General features: G+C 30.6%; 1 protein-coding gene across 1 annotated transcript; it reads right to left on the bottom strand.

Moving 5' to 3' along the window:
* Positions 1 to 9871: 9871 nt before the first annotated feature.
* Phum_PHUM562470 (Iroquois-class homeodomain protein IRX-1, putative) lies at positions 9872 to 12802 on the bottom strand (the record flags this gene model as incomplete). Its single annotated transcript, XM_002431914.1, has 2 exons — positions 9872 to 10668; positions 12511 to 12802. The coding sequence occupies 2 exons, from the start codon at positions 12800 to 12802 to the stop codon at positions 9872 to 9874; spliced, it is 1089 nt and encodes a 362-aa protein (XP_002431959.1).
* Positions 12803 to 16286: the final 3484 nt, after the last annotated feature.

Genomic DNA, 16286 nt, shown 5'->3' with positions numbered 1-16286 from the left:
TTGTAAAACGTTAGCCGATTAATATTCGGTGCGGCCCGTTAAGGAGAGGTACCCATAAAAAAAAAACCCGCAAAATGTCAAAAATTTACAAAGAGAGAGAGAGAGAGAGAGGGGGGGGAGGGAGGGAAAAACCTTTTTAAGTGAGGATTTTTGTTATTACATCTGTCCTACATTCGGATTTACAAAGAAATGAGAAAAGTAAACATAATTTATTTCGGGCAACAATTATTATTATTATTTGACATTATTTAATTCTGGGGTAGAAAAAAATTTTTTTTTTTTTTTTTTTTTTTATTTGACAACAGCTGCATCAAACGCTGCATCAAAACGATATCCAAAAAAAAAAAAAAAGAGAGAAAATTTGAAAATTCGAAAAACGAACGATAATAATAATAATAAACACAAGGAAAAAAAACTAAGCGAGAATGGAAAATAAGGAAAACAAAAAACAAAAATTTCTCCCCCCCCCCCTTATTTCAAACGCTCGTTTTTTTTTTTTTTTTTTTTTTAGCAAACCTGAAATGTTTTGCTCGTTCAAAAGGAAAAAAAAGAATGATAGGATAAACATTGATAGAACATTCGAGAAAGATTTATTTCGAAAAAACAAAAAAAAACAAACGAAAACATTAAAATTTTAATGGTCAATATATATAGAGTAATCGAGGGAGAAGAGGAAGGGGGAAAAGGGGGAAAGAAGATGATCGTAAAAAATAATTAAAGAGTACGGTGGAAAAAAAATAAAAAAACGTGTCATTAACATAATTTATATCCGTCGTTATTATTATTATTGCTACGGGCGTGTAATTTGTATTTCGTTTGTATATATATATATTATTAATTTTGTTAAAGTCGACGATCGGGGATCCGTGAAATTATCGACGGGATGTGATGAATACGTAAATTTCATCGTGGCAGCAGAAGATAATTAAAATCGATGAGTATGATGATAAAAAAAAGGCAAAAACAATATTAGTGATTGGTTTTAATTAAAAAAAAAAGTAAAAAGTAAAAGTATGAGAAAACGAAATAAAAAAAATAAACAAATGAACGGACGGACGAACGGGCGAACGAACGGTTGGACGTTGAGATGAAAATTCGAGGGAAATAATTAGAGAGAGAGAGAGAGAGAAAGAGTAAAAAGTAAAAAAATAAATTGCCAACTTTTGGTTTTTGTAGTGGACAGTTACTCGCCGTCAAGACAAATGTGTATACGTCCCACCACAAAGTGTCCTCTACTCACCTACCCACCCACCCACCTACTCCTCCTCCTTCTCTTCTTCTGCTACATTTTTACTCTGCTAACATTATCCTTCTTTTCTCTCTCTCTCTCTCTCTCTCTCTCTCTCTCTCCCTTCCCGGCCATTCATCATTTACACTCTAGTATATTGTTTTTGTTTTTCTCGTGGTTTTAGATGAGAATGTGAAAATCACATTGTATTTTTATTTCGATTTGATTATGTTTCCGTTTCCGGTTTAACAAGAAGAAAAAAAAAACCATATTTTAAAATTAATTTCTTAACCGTACGTGAAATTTTTCAACCGTTTCCGGTTTATTAATTGCTGTCTTCCGTAAAAAAAAAAAAAGAATCGAATTCTCATGAAAAAAAATTTCTTTTTTTCTTTTTTTTTAATTTTCGAATTCCAGAATTTTCTAGAGAGAGAGGGGAGAAGAGGGAGAGAAAGAGAGAGAAAGAAATTTTTTTTTTTTTTTTTTGCTCTCCAAAGCAAAGCCGTCGTGAGAGGGAAAAATCATTTTGGAGAAGGAAAAAAAAAGAAGAAAATATTTACTCTGTGTAAAATAAATATATCATCGTCAACTTCATTTTATTAAAAACTTTTCTCTTTTCGCTACAATTCTTGACTTGAAAAGATAAAATAAAATAAAATCCCCCGAAAAAAAAAAAAACTCAACGGCAGCAGCACCAACAGCATCATTCATTTTCATTCATTTGCTCTCGTAATAATGATAATAATAATCATCCTCTCCGGTTTTTGTTGTTTTTTTTTTCTTCTTTTTTTTTTTTTTTTGCTTTGGAAAATGAAAACACGAAGGAAAGAAAGAAAGAAAGAAAGAAAATGAAAATTAAAGAGAGAGAGAGAGAGAGAGAGAAATAACGACTCGGGATGAACGGATAGATAAATGTTTTAACGAAAGAAAGAGAAAGAGAGACAGAGAGAGAGAGAGAAAGAAAGAGGAAGAACATTAATAATGAAGTTATTATTATTATTATTATTATTATTATTATTATTATTATTATTAAAGTTTTCACTTTATTTTCGTCAAAGTAATTTGAATAATCTTTTAATAATCAGAAAGTTCTTGTACACACACACGCACGCACGCACACACGCACACGCACACACAAATACTACTTCGTGTTAATACAAAATCCTTTCCTATATGTGACAACACAAACCTCCCTTTTTTTTTTTTACATCATTTTACCTTTTCATTGTTTTTCATATATATTTTCTCTCTCTCTCTCTCTCTCTCTTTCAGGTTTGTTTATTGTTGCGGTTGTTGTTGTTGTTGTTGTTTTAATTGTCCGACAACATAAAAAAAAAAAAAATAGTTTGCAGACGCATTTTTTTTTTTTTTTTGTTGGTATATAATAAAAATTACGATTTAAATTTTAAATAAATTCCATACGTATAATTTATTTATTTATTTATTTTTATTTTTTTTCCACAAATTAATTAATTAATTTACTTATTTACTTATTTTTATTTCGAAATGATGATAATGATGATGATGATGATGATAACAATATTAGTAATAATAAATTAAAAATTTTTTTCTATTTAATTTATTTAAATTTATTTAATTATTTAATTTATTCACGTTATTATTTATTTATTTATTTATTTATTTATTTGACTAACATGTGTATATAAACGCGACGGGGGGAGGGGAAAATGGATTATTACTTTTTATTTTTTTTACCCCCCCATCATTTTCTGAGAGGGTACCTTAAATGAGGAGTTTTGATAATAAGAAAGAAAGAGAGAAAGAGGTTAGTGTGATGAATGAAATGTTTAAGAAATAATTTTTGTTTTAGCAGACGATAATAATTGATGGCGGAATTGTTACACGTGTTTATTTTTTTTCTCTCTGGTTTTTAAATTTTTATTGCGCGAATGTAACGACGCATGCACGCAGGCACGCACGTTCGCACGCACGTTCGTGGGCACGCACCCAACGTTGTTGTAATTGTCATGGCGGGGGTCCCCGATCGTTCTCATTTTTTTTTTTTTTTTTTTTTTTACGATTCATTATAAGAAAACGTATTACCAAAAATTACATGGGAGAAAAACGGGGGGAGAGAGGGGGAGGGGGGTTAAATATTTTTCTCCGGTGTGTGTGTGTGTGTCCAGTTTGAAAAATATTATTATTATTATCATTATTATTTTTGTAAATTTTTCCAAATGGGAAAAAAAGAAACTTTGTTTATACTTGTGATAATCTTATTTTGTTAAGAATCACGTGAGTGTCAAGTCTGTCAGATTATTAACAATGAAAACCTCATCGTAGAGACGAGGAGGATGGGGAGGAGGAGGGAGAGGAGGAAACCCCTCTGAATATACCTGAACCTTTTGTTGATATAATATACAAAAATTAATTTTCAATATTCAATGGAAATATTTTCACGTTATTAATGGTTATGTTTATACGAACGTCGTCCATCTAAAGACACGACACGTAAAAACCTTTTTTTCTTTCATTTTTTCATTTTTTCATTTTTGTTTTTCTTTTGTGAAATTTTTTTCTTTTCGAATCGAAAGGAATTCAACTGGAAGAGTGAAAAAAAAAAAAAAGGGTTACTAATGTCAAATTTTAGGTACTTTTACGCCTTACATTAAACCTCGGATTATTATTATTATTATTATCATCGACGGCGACTACGGCGATGATGATGATGATGACGATGAGTTCGAAAAAGTACAAAAAGAAGCTTAACTCATTTTTTTTTTTTTTTTTTTTTTCGTTTTGGAATTCGATGAGATTGTTATATACGTATTTAATGTTTTTATATCCGGTGGAATTGTGAGAATGGATTTCTTCTTCCACGACAGAGCAAACCAACCACAGCCTTCTCGTAAATTAGGGAATGTGTTGTGACGGACACGAGTTTCTTGTTTGTCAGAGTCGAAGTTTCGCGACTTTTTTTTTTCCTTCCCCCCACTCTCTCGTATTTAAAATACCGTTAAAAACGAAGAAGACGTGGTAAAAGAATGTCGTGGCAGTATAAAATCAATCTCCGAATTCGTTACGTTTAAATCTTTTTTTTATTTCCGTTAAAATATTAATTTTCTTTAAGGTCATCTCCTCCCCCCCCGTTTCGTAAAATCATTTTATTGTTATTATTATTACAACTCCTTCCACGACGATTTAGAAAAAGGAGAAAAAAAAAGAAAAAGAAAAATGAAAGAAAATTAATCATAAATTTCGTTGGACCTTCTTCACAACAACAAAAAAAATTTTTTTTTTTTATTTTTCTTCCATTTTTCATTTTTTTTTAAAAAATATATTTATATAAATGGTTTTCGTTTAAAAGAAAAGTATGAAGCCGGGGGGAGGGAGGGAGCGGGGTAGCGAAAGTAAGAGAGGTGAGAGAAATGAGAGGAAAAAACTGGGGAAAAGTAAAAAGTCCATCTTTTCAATAACCGGGAATTTCGGGAATGAATTCAAAAAATTTTATCCTTGAAATAAATTTACTAATATGAGATTCTTTAAATTGTTTTTTTTTTTTTTTTTTTTTTTTTTTTTTTAATACCAAATCTTTTTTCCAATAATAATAATAATAATAATAATACGGAACAAATATTCACGGGTGCGATGATGATAATAATGATGTTTTGCGTTTGCGTTCACTCGCCTTTTCCTCCCTCATTTTTACTCCTACCCCCTTCCTCCCACATCTAATCATCATTTCTTCTCCGAATTTTATTACTCATTATTATTATTAATATTATTATTAATAGTTTTTCAACCGCGATTCGCGATAAAGTTTGAATAAACTTTGATTTCCGTTTCCGGTATTTATTTCCGTTTTTTTTGAATGAGTTCGAATGAGATTTTCTTTAAATTTTCGACACGGTTCGAGATGACGGGTGTGAAGCGGCATTGCAAGTTCGTTTATCTTCTGCTTCATGGGTTTCCACCACCAACGCCCCCCCCCCCCCGCCACCACTACGAGAGTTTTATATTATTATAGTTTCGGTACGATTTAAACCTTTTAAATTTAAATTCGAACGGTTGACATAAAAAAAAAAAAAAAAAGTTCGCGGTAATAATTTTTTTTATTGGGGGGGGGGAGAAATGGGGAAAAAGTTTCATTTCATTTCAATATTCTTCCCATTTTTGAAATTGTGCGTGCGTGTGGCGGGGGGAGTGGTACGCGTGTGCGTTAGTGTCGGATCGGTACGAAAAAATTTTCCTGATGCGAATTATCGTTTTCTCGGTATTGTTATTATTATAATCGTCGTCGTTTCGTAACGTTTAACACTCGAATTTATAGGATCAAAGGTCAAAAGGTTATCGTTTTCAATCCTTTTTTTTTTTACCGCACGCATTAAACTTGCGTACGATGACGTCACGTCGATATATATATGTCGGACGGGAAGAAAAAATAAAAGATATTTTCTCTTTTCCGTTTTTCTTTTTTCTTTTTCATTTTTTTTTGTTCTTTCTCTCTCTTTCTCTTTCACTCTTTTTCTCTCTCACACACGCACACACATTCTCTCTCTCTCTCTCTCTCGTACACATAATTTCCTCCCTTTATTTTTATTAATTCATTCAAAATTTAAACAGTCGAAACATAACTTTTTTTTTTATTATTATTATTTTTATTTCGTATTCTTTCCACTTTTTTTTTCATTCTTTCTTTCTTTCCTTCTTTCACGCATTTATCTATCCATCTATCTCTTTTTTTTATATTATGCTTTTCGAAAAAAATGTTTTTTTTTTTATTTAAATCGATTTACTTTTCATACTACGATTGTTATATATATATATGTGTGTGAACGAAAGTCGCAATAAACTTCCTTGTTATTATATATCATGGTAGAATCATAAAAACAACCAACAAACACGCATCTCAAAAGGCTTTTGTCGCGAATAAATTTTCACGACGGATTCGGTACGTGGCATTAAGCGTGACGTCGTGACGTAAATTCGAATCGTTTTCCTTCGCTTTTCTTTTCATTATTATTATTATTATTATTATTATTATTAAAAATTTTATTAAGAGGTAAAGAAACAAAAACTTTTTACTTTTTACGTAAAACGGAAACGGATGCGACGGATTTAAGAAAACGAAATAGAAAAAAATAAATAATAATAATAATAACTTTTTCCCCCGTTGTCATATTAATAATGATGATGATGATGATGATGATAAAGGTTAAACGAATAAGGGGGGAGGGAAAAAATAAAAAAAATAAAAGGAAGAAAGAAGGAAAAAAAAAAGTTTCGAAAATGCGATTCCTTTAAAAATTATGTTTCCTGCCATTGTTATCAATAACCTGATTTTTATTATCATTATCATTATTATTATTACCATCTTTAATTTCATTAATTTTTTTTTTTTTTTTTTTTTTTTTTTTAAGGAACATAAAATCCGCTCGAATAAATCATTTTATTATTTATTTATTTATTTTTATTTTTTTTTTACTTTTTCTGACGTTTAGTCGTTTCGCTCTTCTTCCTTTTTTGGTTTTTTGGTTTTTTTTTTTTTTTTTCGAGTTCCAGCGTTGGGGTTTCATTTCGGGAATTTTAGTTTGAGAGGAAAAGGAAAATAACGATGAGGAAAAGAAAACAAAAAAAAAAAAAAAAAAAAAAAAAAAAGAAGCCAAACACAATTTAATTTAATTTAATTTATTTATTTATTTTGATTTTTTAATAAATTTTATTCTATTAAAATTTTTTTATCATTATTATCATCATCATCATTATTATTATCATTATTTTCTTCTTTTCCTTTTTTTTTCCTAAATTGATATTCGTTTGGTTTTTATCGTTATAATCATTATTATTATTTTTACAATTTTTTTTTCCCCCTTTTTTGCCATTTCAATGTGAAGCTTTAAATAATTTTTTTGTTTGTTGGTTTGTTTGTTTGTTTTATTTTTTTTTTTCTCAAAAAATAATGAAACAAACGTAAAATTGTAAATTAAAAAAAAAAAAAAGAAAAAGAAAAACTGTTTGTTTTTGTTTGTTTGAAATGATTCGTAAAAAAAAGTTTCGAAAAAATTATCAAAAACAAGTAAAAAAAAATTTAATTAAAGAATCGCCAATATTATTATTATTATTATTATTATTATTATTATTATTATTATTATTATCATTATCATTATGTGTTTACGTCACGAAAGGACAAATTTCGAATGTGAAAAAAATTTTATTATTAACGCGAAGAGTCGCGTGCCGAAAGAAAAAAAAAAAAATCGGAAATCCCCGAATTTCGATTGGTAAGACTGATGGTTAGTTGTTGACCCGATTTCATTTCCGTTTCCGGTTACAAAAAAAAAAAAAATTGTTTCTGAACAAAAACCGAAAATTTTGGGAAGCCCCCAATTCACACATACACGCGCACGCACACGCAGAAGGCTGAATTCGAACCTGAGATTTTGGTCATTTCACCGCGTTCGAACGTCTTCGTCATCATTAAAATGAAACGGAATTATTATTATCATCATCATCATTATTATTATTATTATTATTATTATTACGATCTTTCGGAGAACACACAATGAAAGGAAGTATTTATGTTTTGTTTGTTTGTTTGTTTTTATTGAGAAATTTAATGATACGTATTGGGTGAATTTAAGTACTGGGTAGATATCGAGTAATTGACTGGAATATTTTATTTACTATTAAAACTGGAGAAAGAAATTTTTCCAAAAAAAAAAAAACTGGAGCGAACGTGGAGGTGAATAAAACAAACAAACAAACGCAAAAAAAATTTAATTTATTCAATTTTATTATTTATTATTATCGGAATTGATTTTTTTTTATTTTTAATATTTACTACGGTTATGCGAAACGGGCTAAATAATCAACGTGACAAACAAACAAACGCTTGGAACAAACCGGAAAAAAAAAAGTCACAAGAAAAATATTATTATTATTATGTTAAAAGGCGTGGCGAACAGGAAAAAAATTGAATGACTTTTTTTTTGTTTTTTTTTTTTTTGCCGTTCGATGCTGTTGTGTTTCGTATCATTTAACGGTGGAAAAAAAAAAAATGAAAAGTTGAACGTGTGTGCGTGTGTGTGAAACGTTCGCTCGTTCGTTTGTTTCTTTCGTTTTCTACAAAAAAGTTTGATTTGTTTTACTTTTTTTTTTTTTTCGTTGTTTGTTTGTTGTTTCTTTCGTTCGTTTTGTTTTTTTTCTGAGATAAAGTTATGACGATGGTGGGTGGGAGGAACGAAGGGTGTAAAAATTTGCAGGAAGGAAAAGAGGAAGAATAGAGAGGGGAGGGAACGGGGGAGGAGGTTTTTTTTTAAAAGCCACATATTGCCAACGCCAACAAACGTTTTTAAATTTCAATACAATTTATTATTATTATTATTTTTTTTATTTTTTTTTTTGTATTTTTTTGGCTTTTTCGAGAAAAAAAAAAAAATCGTCGTAAATATTAAAAACTGACACGGATTGTGCATCAACATTTGCCAAAAAAAAAAAAAAATAATAATAATAAAATTTGTATGCAATAAAATGCATTTAGGAGTATTCCTCCTCCTCCTCCTCCTCCTCCCTCGAATAGGGCGGAAAAAAATTGTATTGTAACGCTTCCCCCCTCTCTCTACCTCCCCTTTTGTTCCCTCGTTCGGGAAAAAAAATTTTGTGGTTTTTTTCGATGATGATGATGATAATTCGATTTTAATTTTTTTTTTTTGCAAAAGGAGGAAGGGTGAGGAGAGGGGATTTTGGGGAGGGGGAAAGGGAAAGGGAAATAATAAGAAAAGCAAAGGGATAAAAAAATTTTTTTTTTCTGATGGTTGTGTTGGTTGCGATTTTTGTCTTTCTCACTCATTCTTTACATTAAAAATTTCGCTTTTGGGAAAATAGAAAAGTTTCAGTTTTTTTTATTTTTTTTTATAACGTTTCCGTTAAGGCAGCCAACACACACAAAAAAAAAAATTATCGATTGCGAACGCGTAAATCCACCGTAGAGTTTTTTTTTTTTTTTTGTCATGGACGAAACGAAACGAATTTTTATTTATATTTTATACTTGACAGACTTTTTAACAACCATCACCTTTTCGTTACCGTTTAAACACATTGAAAACTTAATTACAATTTTTTACTTCCCCCCCCCCCCGAAACGGATTCAAAAGTCCCCCATTAATGTGCGAAACGATGACGTGATTGACGATTACGATAATAATAATAATAATAATTGAATTTAAATAACGTTAAAAAAAAAACAAAAGGCAAAAGATAATAAAGAGAGGGGAAATGTCAAAGGTTATTCGTGAATGCAGAAGAATTTATTATTTATTTATTTTTTAAATAATGACGTCATCACACTAACGGAAACAATCTAACGATTACGACGACGGCGATGATGATAATAATAATGATAATAATAATAATAATTTTTTTTTCTCCTTCATTTCTTTTCTTTTTTCTTTTTCTTGTTTAAATTATTTATTTATTTATATATATATTTTATTTATTTATTTATTTATATATTTATATATCACATAAAAAGGTTATTATTAATAACTAATCGCTGTACAAAAAACAACATTTGGGATATATTAATTATTATTATTATTATTATTGTCCTTATTATCGCAAAGACCATCGAACCGGTGATTGAGCATTGGTTTTAACAGAGGAAAATTCCCCTGTCGGCGATGGTCAAGGTTTGCCGGCGGGAGTTTTTAAATGATCTGGTATTTGTTTATTTGGTAATAGCGGTTGTTGGTGATCGGACGCGGAAGAGGAGGTCGATGAGGATGCGGATGATGCTCCGGTCGCGACGGATTGCGTTGGCCTCGTCCCGTTTAAATTAAACGTTGGATTCCCTGAAGTGGCTGCAGCCGCGGCTGCGACTTTGGATAAAACGATCGAAAGTTGTCCTCCGGGTCCCGCGGCGGGAGGACCCCCGCCTTCCAATCCTCCCCCGAATGTTCTCGAATAAGTTTCGAGTAGGGAAACACTTTCACTCGCCGCACTCCCGGCCAAATGAGCCGCGGGTCCATATAGACTACGGTAAAACTCGTGAGGCGGAGGCCTCGGATACGAGCCCGGCGGTACCGATAGCGGAGGCATAGCGCCTCGGCTCAACGGAGATATTAACTTTCCGGCGGCGGTAGCGTAAAAAGCAGACGTCGTCGACGGCGACGAATGAATGTCGTTTTCCTTGCTCGCCATGTCCGCGAGCGACCATATCCTCGGTTTGGGGGGACCGCTCGGAGACGATGACGATGGCACGTGCAACCTGCTCGCGGGATGTTGAAGGTGTTGGTAAGCGGGATGTAAAAGTTGTTGTTGCCTTTCGAACAAACATTCCGGAGAATCCGGACCGCTGTCGGCCCGAGATTCGCTCCACTCGCTAGCCGTGTCCACGGGTCCGCAAGGTCTATCCAACAATTCCATCCTATGATTGGGCCTTTCTCCATTTTCGCTAGACCCGGTTCCAGAATCTTTAGAATCTGAAATAATAATAATAAAAAAAACAACGGTTTAGTTAGCATCCCTAGTTTAAATTGATTAAAAAGCTGCTTATCGGAGAGAAAGAGAGAGAGTGTGTGTGTGTGTGTGTGTGTGTGTGTGAAAAACAATCGGAATTATAACGAGAATGGAAGAAGGGAAAATGCAAACTGCATTATCATCACCATGAAAGAGGATAATACAATTCTACTAAGTGAATGATTGAATGATAACATCTAATAATAATAATGATGATGATGATCGTTTGACTCCAGCAGCCACCACTGACTGTTTTCTATTATCTGATTTCAATGGATGGATGGAAAGTTGTGTGGGGTTCTTTCGTTTAACATTTGATACGTTTCGTAAAAGATTTTAACAGATTTCAATGTTAAACAATAAATACAATATCCAATTAAATCATTGTAGTAAAAGCCATTTTTTTTTACGTGGCGGCAGAAAGAAAGAAAAAATAAATAACAAGCGGTAAATAAAAATAAATATAAATATAAATATAAATTGTTCAGTAGCGTTTTTTTTTTTTCTAAAAAGTTAAACGATATTGTTTCGATTATTATTAAAAAAAAAAAAAAAAAACGCAGGCGTCACAATTCGGGCGCCGCCACGATATGCTAGACATGTAAAAAAAAAATTTTTTTTTTGCAATTAACAGCAAAAAATAAAAAGTTGGATTCACATGAAAATAATCATCGTAAGTTAACGAAAGTTAAAAAGAAAGAAAGAAAGAAACCTTTTTATTCGAAAGGAATATTGTAATAAAATACCTAGGAGAGCATTTAGTTTCTTATGGGAAACAAAAAGTTTTTATAGTAACAACAACCACAACGACAAACAACAACAACAAATACAAAAACAAAAACAACAACAAAAACAAGGTAGGCGCAAAATGATTCTGCCGTGAGAAAGAAAGAAGGAAAGAAAGGAGGAGATTTCTTTTTTTTTTTCTCTTTAAATTCTTCAATTATTATCATTATCATTATCATTATCATTATTGTTGTTTGTTGTTTGTTGTTGTTTTTCATAAAATTGGGATTAAAGTAAATTTTTACTACATTGAATACGATCGACCGTCCGACGGAACAACCGATCGATCAATTCATATTTTTTAATGAAAAAAATTTAAATTTAATTGACATTTAAAAAAAAAAAAAAATGGCGAAGTGGCGAGAAAAGGCGGTGGACTATTAATAATAATAATACTAATACCGTCAAATCAAAATTTAAATTTTGTTTGTTTGCTTGCTAATCGCGGTTTCGATGTTTATAAAAAGTTTTATACGATTCAAATTAATTTCTTATTCCGAAATTTAAATTAATTATTATTATTATTATTATTTTGTAATTGTTAAAATCAAGTGACGTTTTCGATGATGATGATGATGATGATAATAATGATAATAAAATATTGCAAATATTGATTTCTAAAGCCACGATAATTTTTAGTTTTTTTTTTTTTTTTTCTTTTGTTTCGTTTTTAACCGCCATTAATAATATGATGGATTAGGTTAGTTAGTTAGGAGGTTTGAAAAATTTAATACGTTGAGATGATGACGACGACGACGACGATGAAAAAGAGGGATGCAATAAGGGATGATGATGACGATGATTATATACTAGCATAAGTCGACGTCCGATGCAATGAATTTATTTCCGATGAGTTTTATTACTATTAACTTAAAGGAAGGGGGGAAATGGAGGAGAAGGGGAAAGGGGGAAGTTTTCCGTTAATATTATTATTATTAATCCGTTCCTCTCTCTCTCTCTCTCTCTCTTGTTTATCATCGTGGTATCGAGCACATACGCACTCGCACATTCACACTCACCTGGATCTTTTCCGTTATCCGCACTTTTCCTACCGCTTTCTTCGTTATTATTGTCTTCTTCCTCTACCCTGTTTCTCGGTTCCCACGTCATTTTATTTTCTTTTTTAAGTCTCCGCCTCGCGTTGGCAAACCACGTCGACACTTGAGTCAAAGTCATTTTCGTTATTATTGCCAACATAATTTTTTCACCTTTGGTCGGATACGGATTTTTTTTATGCTCGTTGAGCCAAGCTTTGAGAGTGCTCGTCGTTTCTCTCGTTGCATTTTTCCTTCTCGCACCGTTCAAATCCATACCGTATCTGAAAGTAACAATAATAATAATGATGATGATGATACAAACGGGTTGATTCAATTTTTGTTTTTCCCCCCCCCCTTCCTCCTTCCAAAAAAAAGGTCAAAAAAAAAAGGTGGAAAATGATTTCTCTCTCTTCCGTCGTCATTCGGTCGGTTGTTTCATATCACATGGAATATTTAAAACGTTTTCACGTCCATTTCGACGGGACTGGAAGAGATAAAATTTTCATTTTCATTTTCATTTTTTTTTTTTTTAACCCTGGACGTTTTTTTTTTTTTTTTTTTTTTTTTCCATCAGCAAACTTTTTATCGTTTCTCCCCTCCCCCCTCTCCCCACTTTTTTTGTACACAAAAAGATTTTTTTTTTTTTATACGGTTTAGTATTTTAAAAATTGAATTTCGTGCTTTTAAATATGAAACATTTTTAAGTGCAAACGTAAATGATTTTTTTTTTTTTAAAGTTAATTTTATTTAAACCTTTCTCTATCTCTCTCTCTCACTCTCTCTCTCTCTCTCTCTCTCTCTCTCTCTCTCTCTGTCTCTCTTTCACTCACTATTTTTTCATCTATCTCACTTTTTTTTCTCTACATCTCCCTCTTTCTCTTTTTTTTTTTTTTTTTAAACCCATTTAAAAAACGGAATTAAAAATATTAAACCGTTTCTCTCTTCTCTCTCTCTCTCTTGGAAAATTGTTTTTTAACCTTTAACCTTTTTTTTTTTTTATTTTCATTGCCGCAACGTTTAACCACGCGCGAAAATTTTAATTTTCCATTACGACTATGTTAAATAAATCGATAATAAATCGAATGAGATGGAAAATTAAAAATAAATTACGAGCGGCGGGTGGGGGGGGAAATTTTTTTAAATAATAATAATAATAATAATGATTGAGGATAACGGTTTGCGGTAAAAAAAAAAAAAAAAATGGCGTATTTCCATACCGGTTTAATGCCGGTTTAAATTTTAAATAAATTTTCAAGTGTCAGAAGAAGATAAAAATTTTAAATGGAGACGTTGATTGTATATTTTTAATAGAAGCTATTTTGCGGTTTGACCGATGGTAGCGAACGCCTTTACGTTCGAACATTTATATTTATATATAAGATGTATTATTTCGAAAGAGAGAGAGAGAGAGGGGAAGAGTTTGAAATGGGGGAGAAAAATTTTCGCATCGTTTTTTTCAAGATTTGTAATTTGAAAAAAAAAAAAAAAAAAAAAAAAAAAGATTTGCGGAGAAAGTGGAAAAGAATCGCGCAAGCTCCCGCGTTTGCCTCCGAACGTTCGAGAAATAAAAAGATGACGTCGAACGTTAATAAGTCGAACGTGTTTTTTTTTTTTTAAATTCAAAGAAACGCCATTTTGATTCGATAAAAACAAAATTTAAAAAAAATTATTTTTTCATTTCGATGTAGAATTTTGATTTTCGTGGCAACAAAAATAAATTTCGAGCTAAGACGACGATAAAATAACGAAAGGAAACGACAAAAACAACAACAAACAAACAAACAAACAAAAATTTCTACAAATAGAATATAAAAAAAAAACAAAAAAAAAACATGGCAGGCAATTAAAATTTAACCAATCGGAGAATTAAAAAATAAATAAATAAATAAATAAATAAATTTAAACAAAAAAAGTCGACAACGCGAACGCACACGCACAAACACGCACAAATCGATTGCGCAATTTTTTTTTTTTTTTTTAATAGTTTTGAACTCATTTTAAATTGACCTTTCGTTAATTATTTGTTTTTTTTTTTTTTTTTTTTTTTTTTTAATAGCCGAACATTAAAGTAGCAGACGACAATAAGGTCAAATTTTTTTTGGGTTTTAAGAAAAAAAGTGGGGGGAGGGATAGGGGAGGAGGGTAAGAAGGAAAATAAGAGGTCAAACGATAAACTTTTTTTTAACCATATCCGGAAAAACAAAAATCATATAACAATGATAATTGTTACTGCTGTTGTTGTTGATGTTGTTGCTGTTTGGTAAAAATTTAATTTGTATATAAAATATGGTGTCCGTTGTCATGGTAACGACGGTTAATCGAAACCGTTCGCGTTCATTACGCGTTCCAATGATTTTCCTTGAAAAGCTATATATCAGCTTACGGTTGTCAATCAATAGATATAAATTCGTTACTCTAAAATACGCCCCTCGGATGATTTTCCTTCATCTCGTCTTTATTCCCCTTCCTCCCTTTCCCTTTGTCCTTCCCTCTTTTCCTTTTATCTCTCTCTCTTTCTCTCTCTCTTCTGAACATTTATTCATTTCCTTCTTCTTCTTTTATATTAATCCTTTAAACTATTAGCTCAGCGTTATCTCGACTCAAGACTCCGGCACATTTTGTTTACACAACAACATCAACAACAACAACAACAGCAGCAGCAGCAGCAGCAGCAAAATCATTCTCTTGATTGGTAATGAAAGATTTTCATTTTGAACTTGTCTTGTTGTTTAAAATCTTATTATTATTATTATTATCATTATCATTATTATTATTATTTAAATTTTGAGGTTTTTTTAGTACGGGAGTATAAACGCGACCGTTAGGGAGGAAAACGAGCGAAAGGAAAAAATTGAAAGAAAAAAAAAAAAGATAAAAGTGATTTTTCCTAGCTTTTTTTTCTCTTTCTCTCTTTAACACCCTCCCTTCCCCCCACACACACGCTCTCTCTCTCTCTCTCTCTCTCTATTCCCCCCGAACGTTTTTTTTTATTATTATTTGAAAATAAATTTTTTTTTTTTTATTTCGCGAAAATTTATCCGATGTAAATTTTAAAAAGTATATTATTAATTCGAATCGATTTCCGTTTCCGTTTTTTTTTTTTTTTTTTTCAAAAAAGAAATTTATTCATCCGTAAAAAAATTTGTCGTTACGTTATTTATTTATTTATTTATTTATTTATACAATTTATTTCACATTCAATAACAGAAAGCAAACCAAAAATAAAAAAAAAAATAAAAATAAATAAATAAATTATTGCCAATTACGAATGTTTTTCTTTTTCTTTTTTTTTTTTTATTATAAATAAATAAATTTAAATAAATTAAAATTTATGCCTTTTTATAAAGAAAGAAAGAAAGGAAGAAAGAAATTTAAGGAAAATAATCATTTCCGGTTTATATCGGTTGTTAAATAATAATAATAATAATAATAAATAATTTAAACAATTTAAAATAAAAATCGTTAAACAATTCATTCATTCATTTATTTATTTATTTATAAAAATAAAATAAAATAATAATGATTATTATTATTAAGATGATGATTAAGATTACTAATATGGTAATAATAATATTAATAATAATAATAATGATAATTTTGGGTTTTTTAAACCACCTGCTTGATATAAAGTTATTTATTTATTTTTAATTTTTTTCGTATTTTTGGTAGGAAACAGGTAAAAACTATTTTTCGTTTTTTTTTCTTTTTTTATTGGTCAATAAAAGTTAAAACAATTCCACAGGGAAGGATAAAAGGGA

The sequence above is a fragment of the Pediculus humanus genome, genomic scaffold (assembly GCF_000006295.1).
Source record: "Pediculus humanus corporis 1103172108298 genomic scaffold, whole genome shotgun sequence".
NCBI classification, from domain to species: Eukaryota; Metazoa; Arthropoda; class Insecta; order Psocodea; family Pediculidae; genus Pediculus; species Pediculus humanus.
Note: the sequence above shows the minus strand (reverse complement) of the source record. Positions and strands in the feature narration are given on the sequence as shown.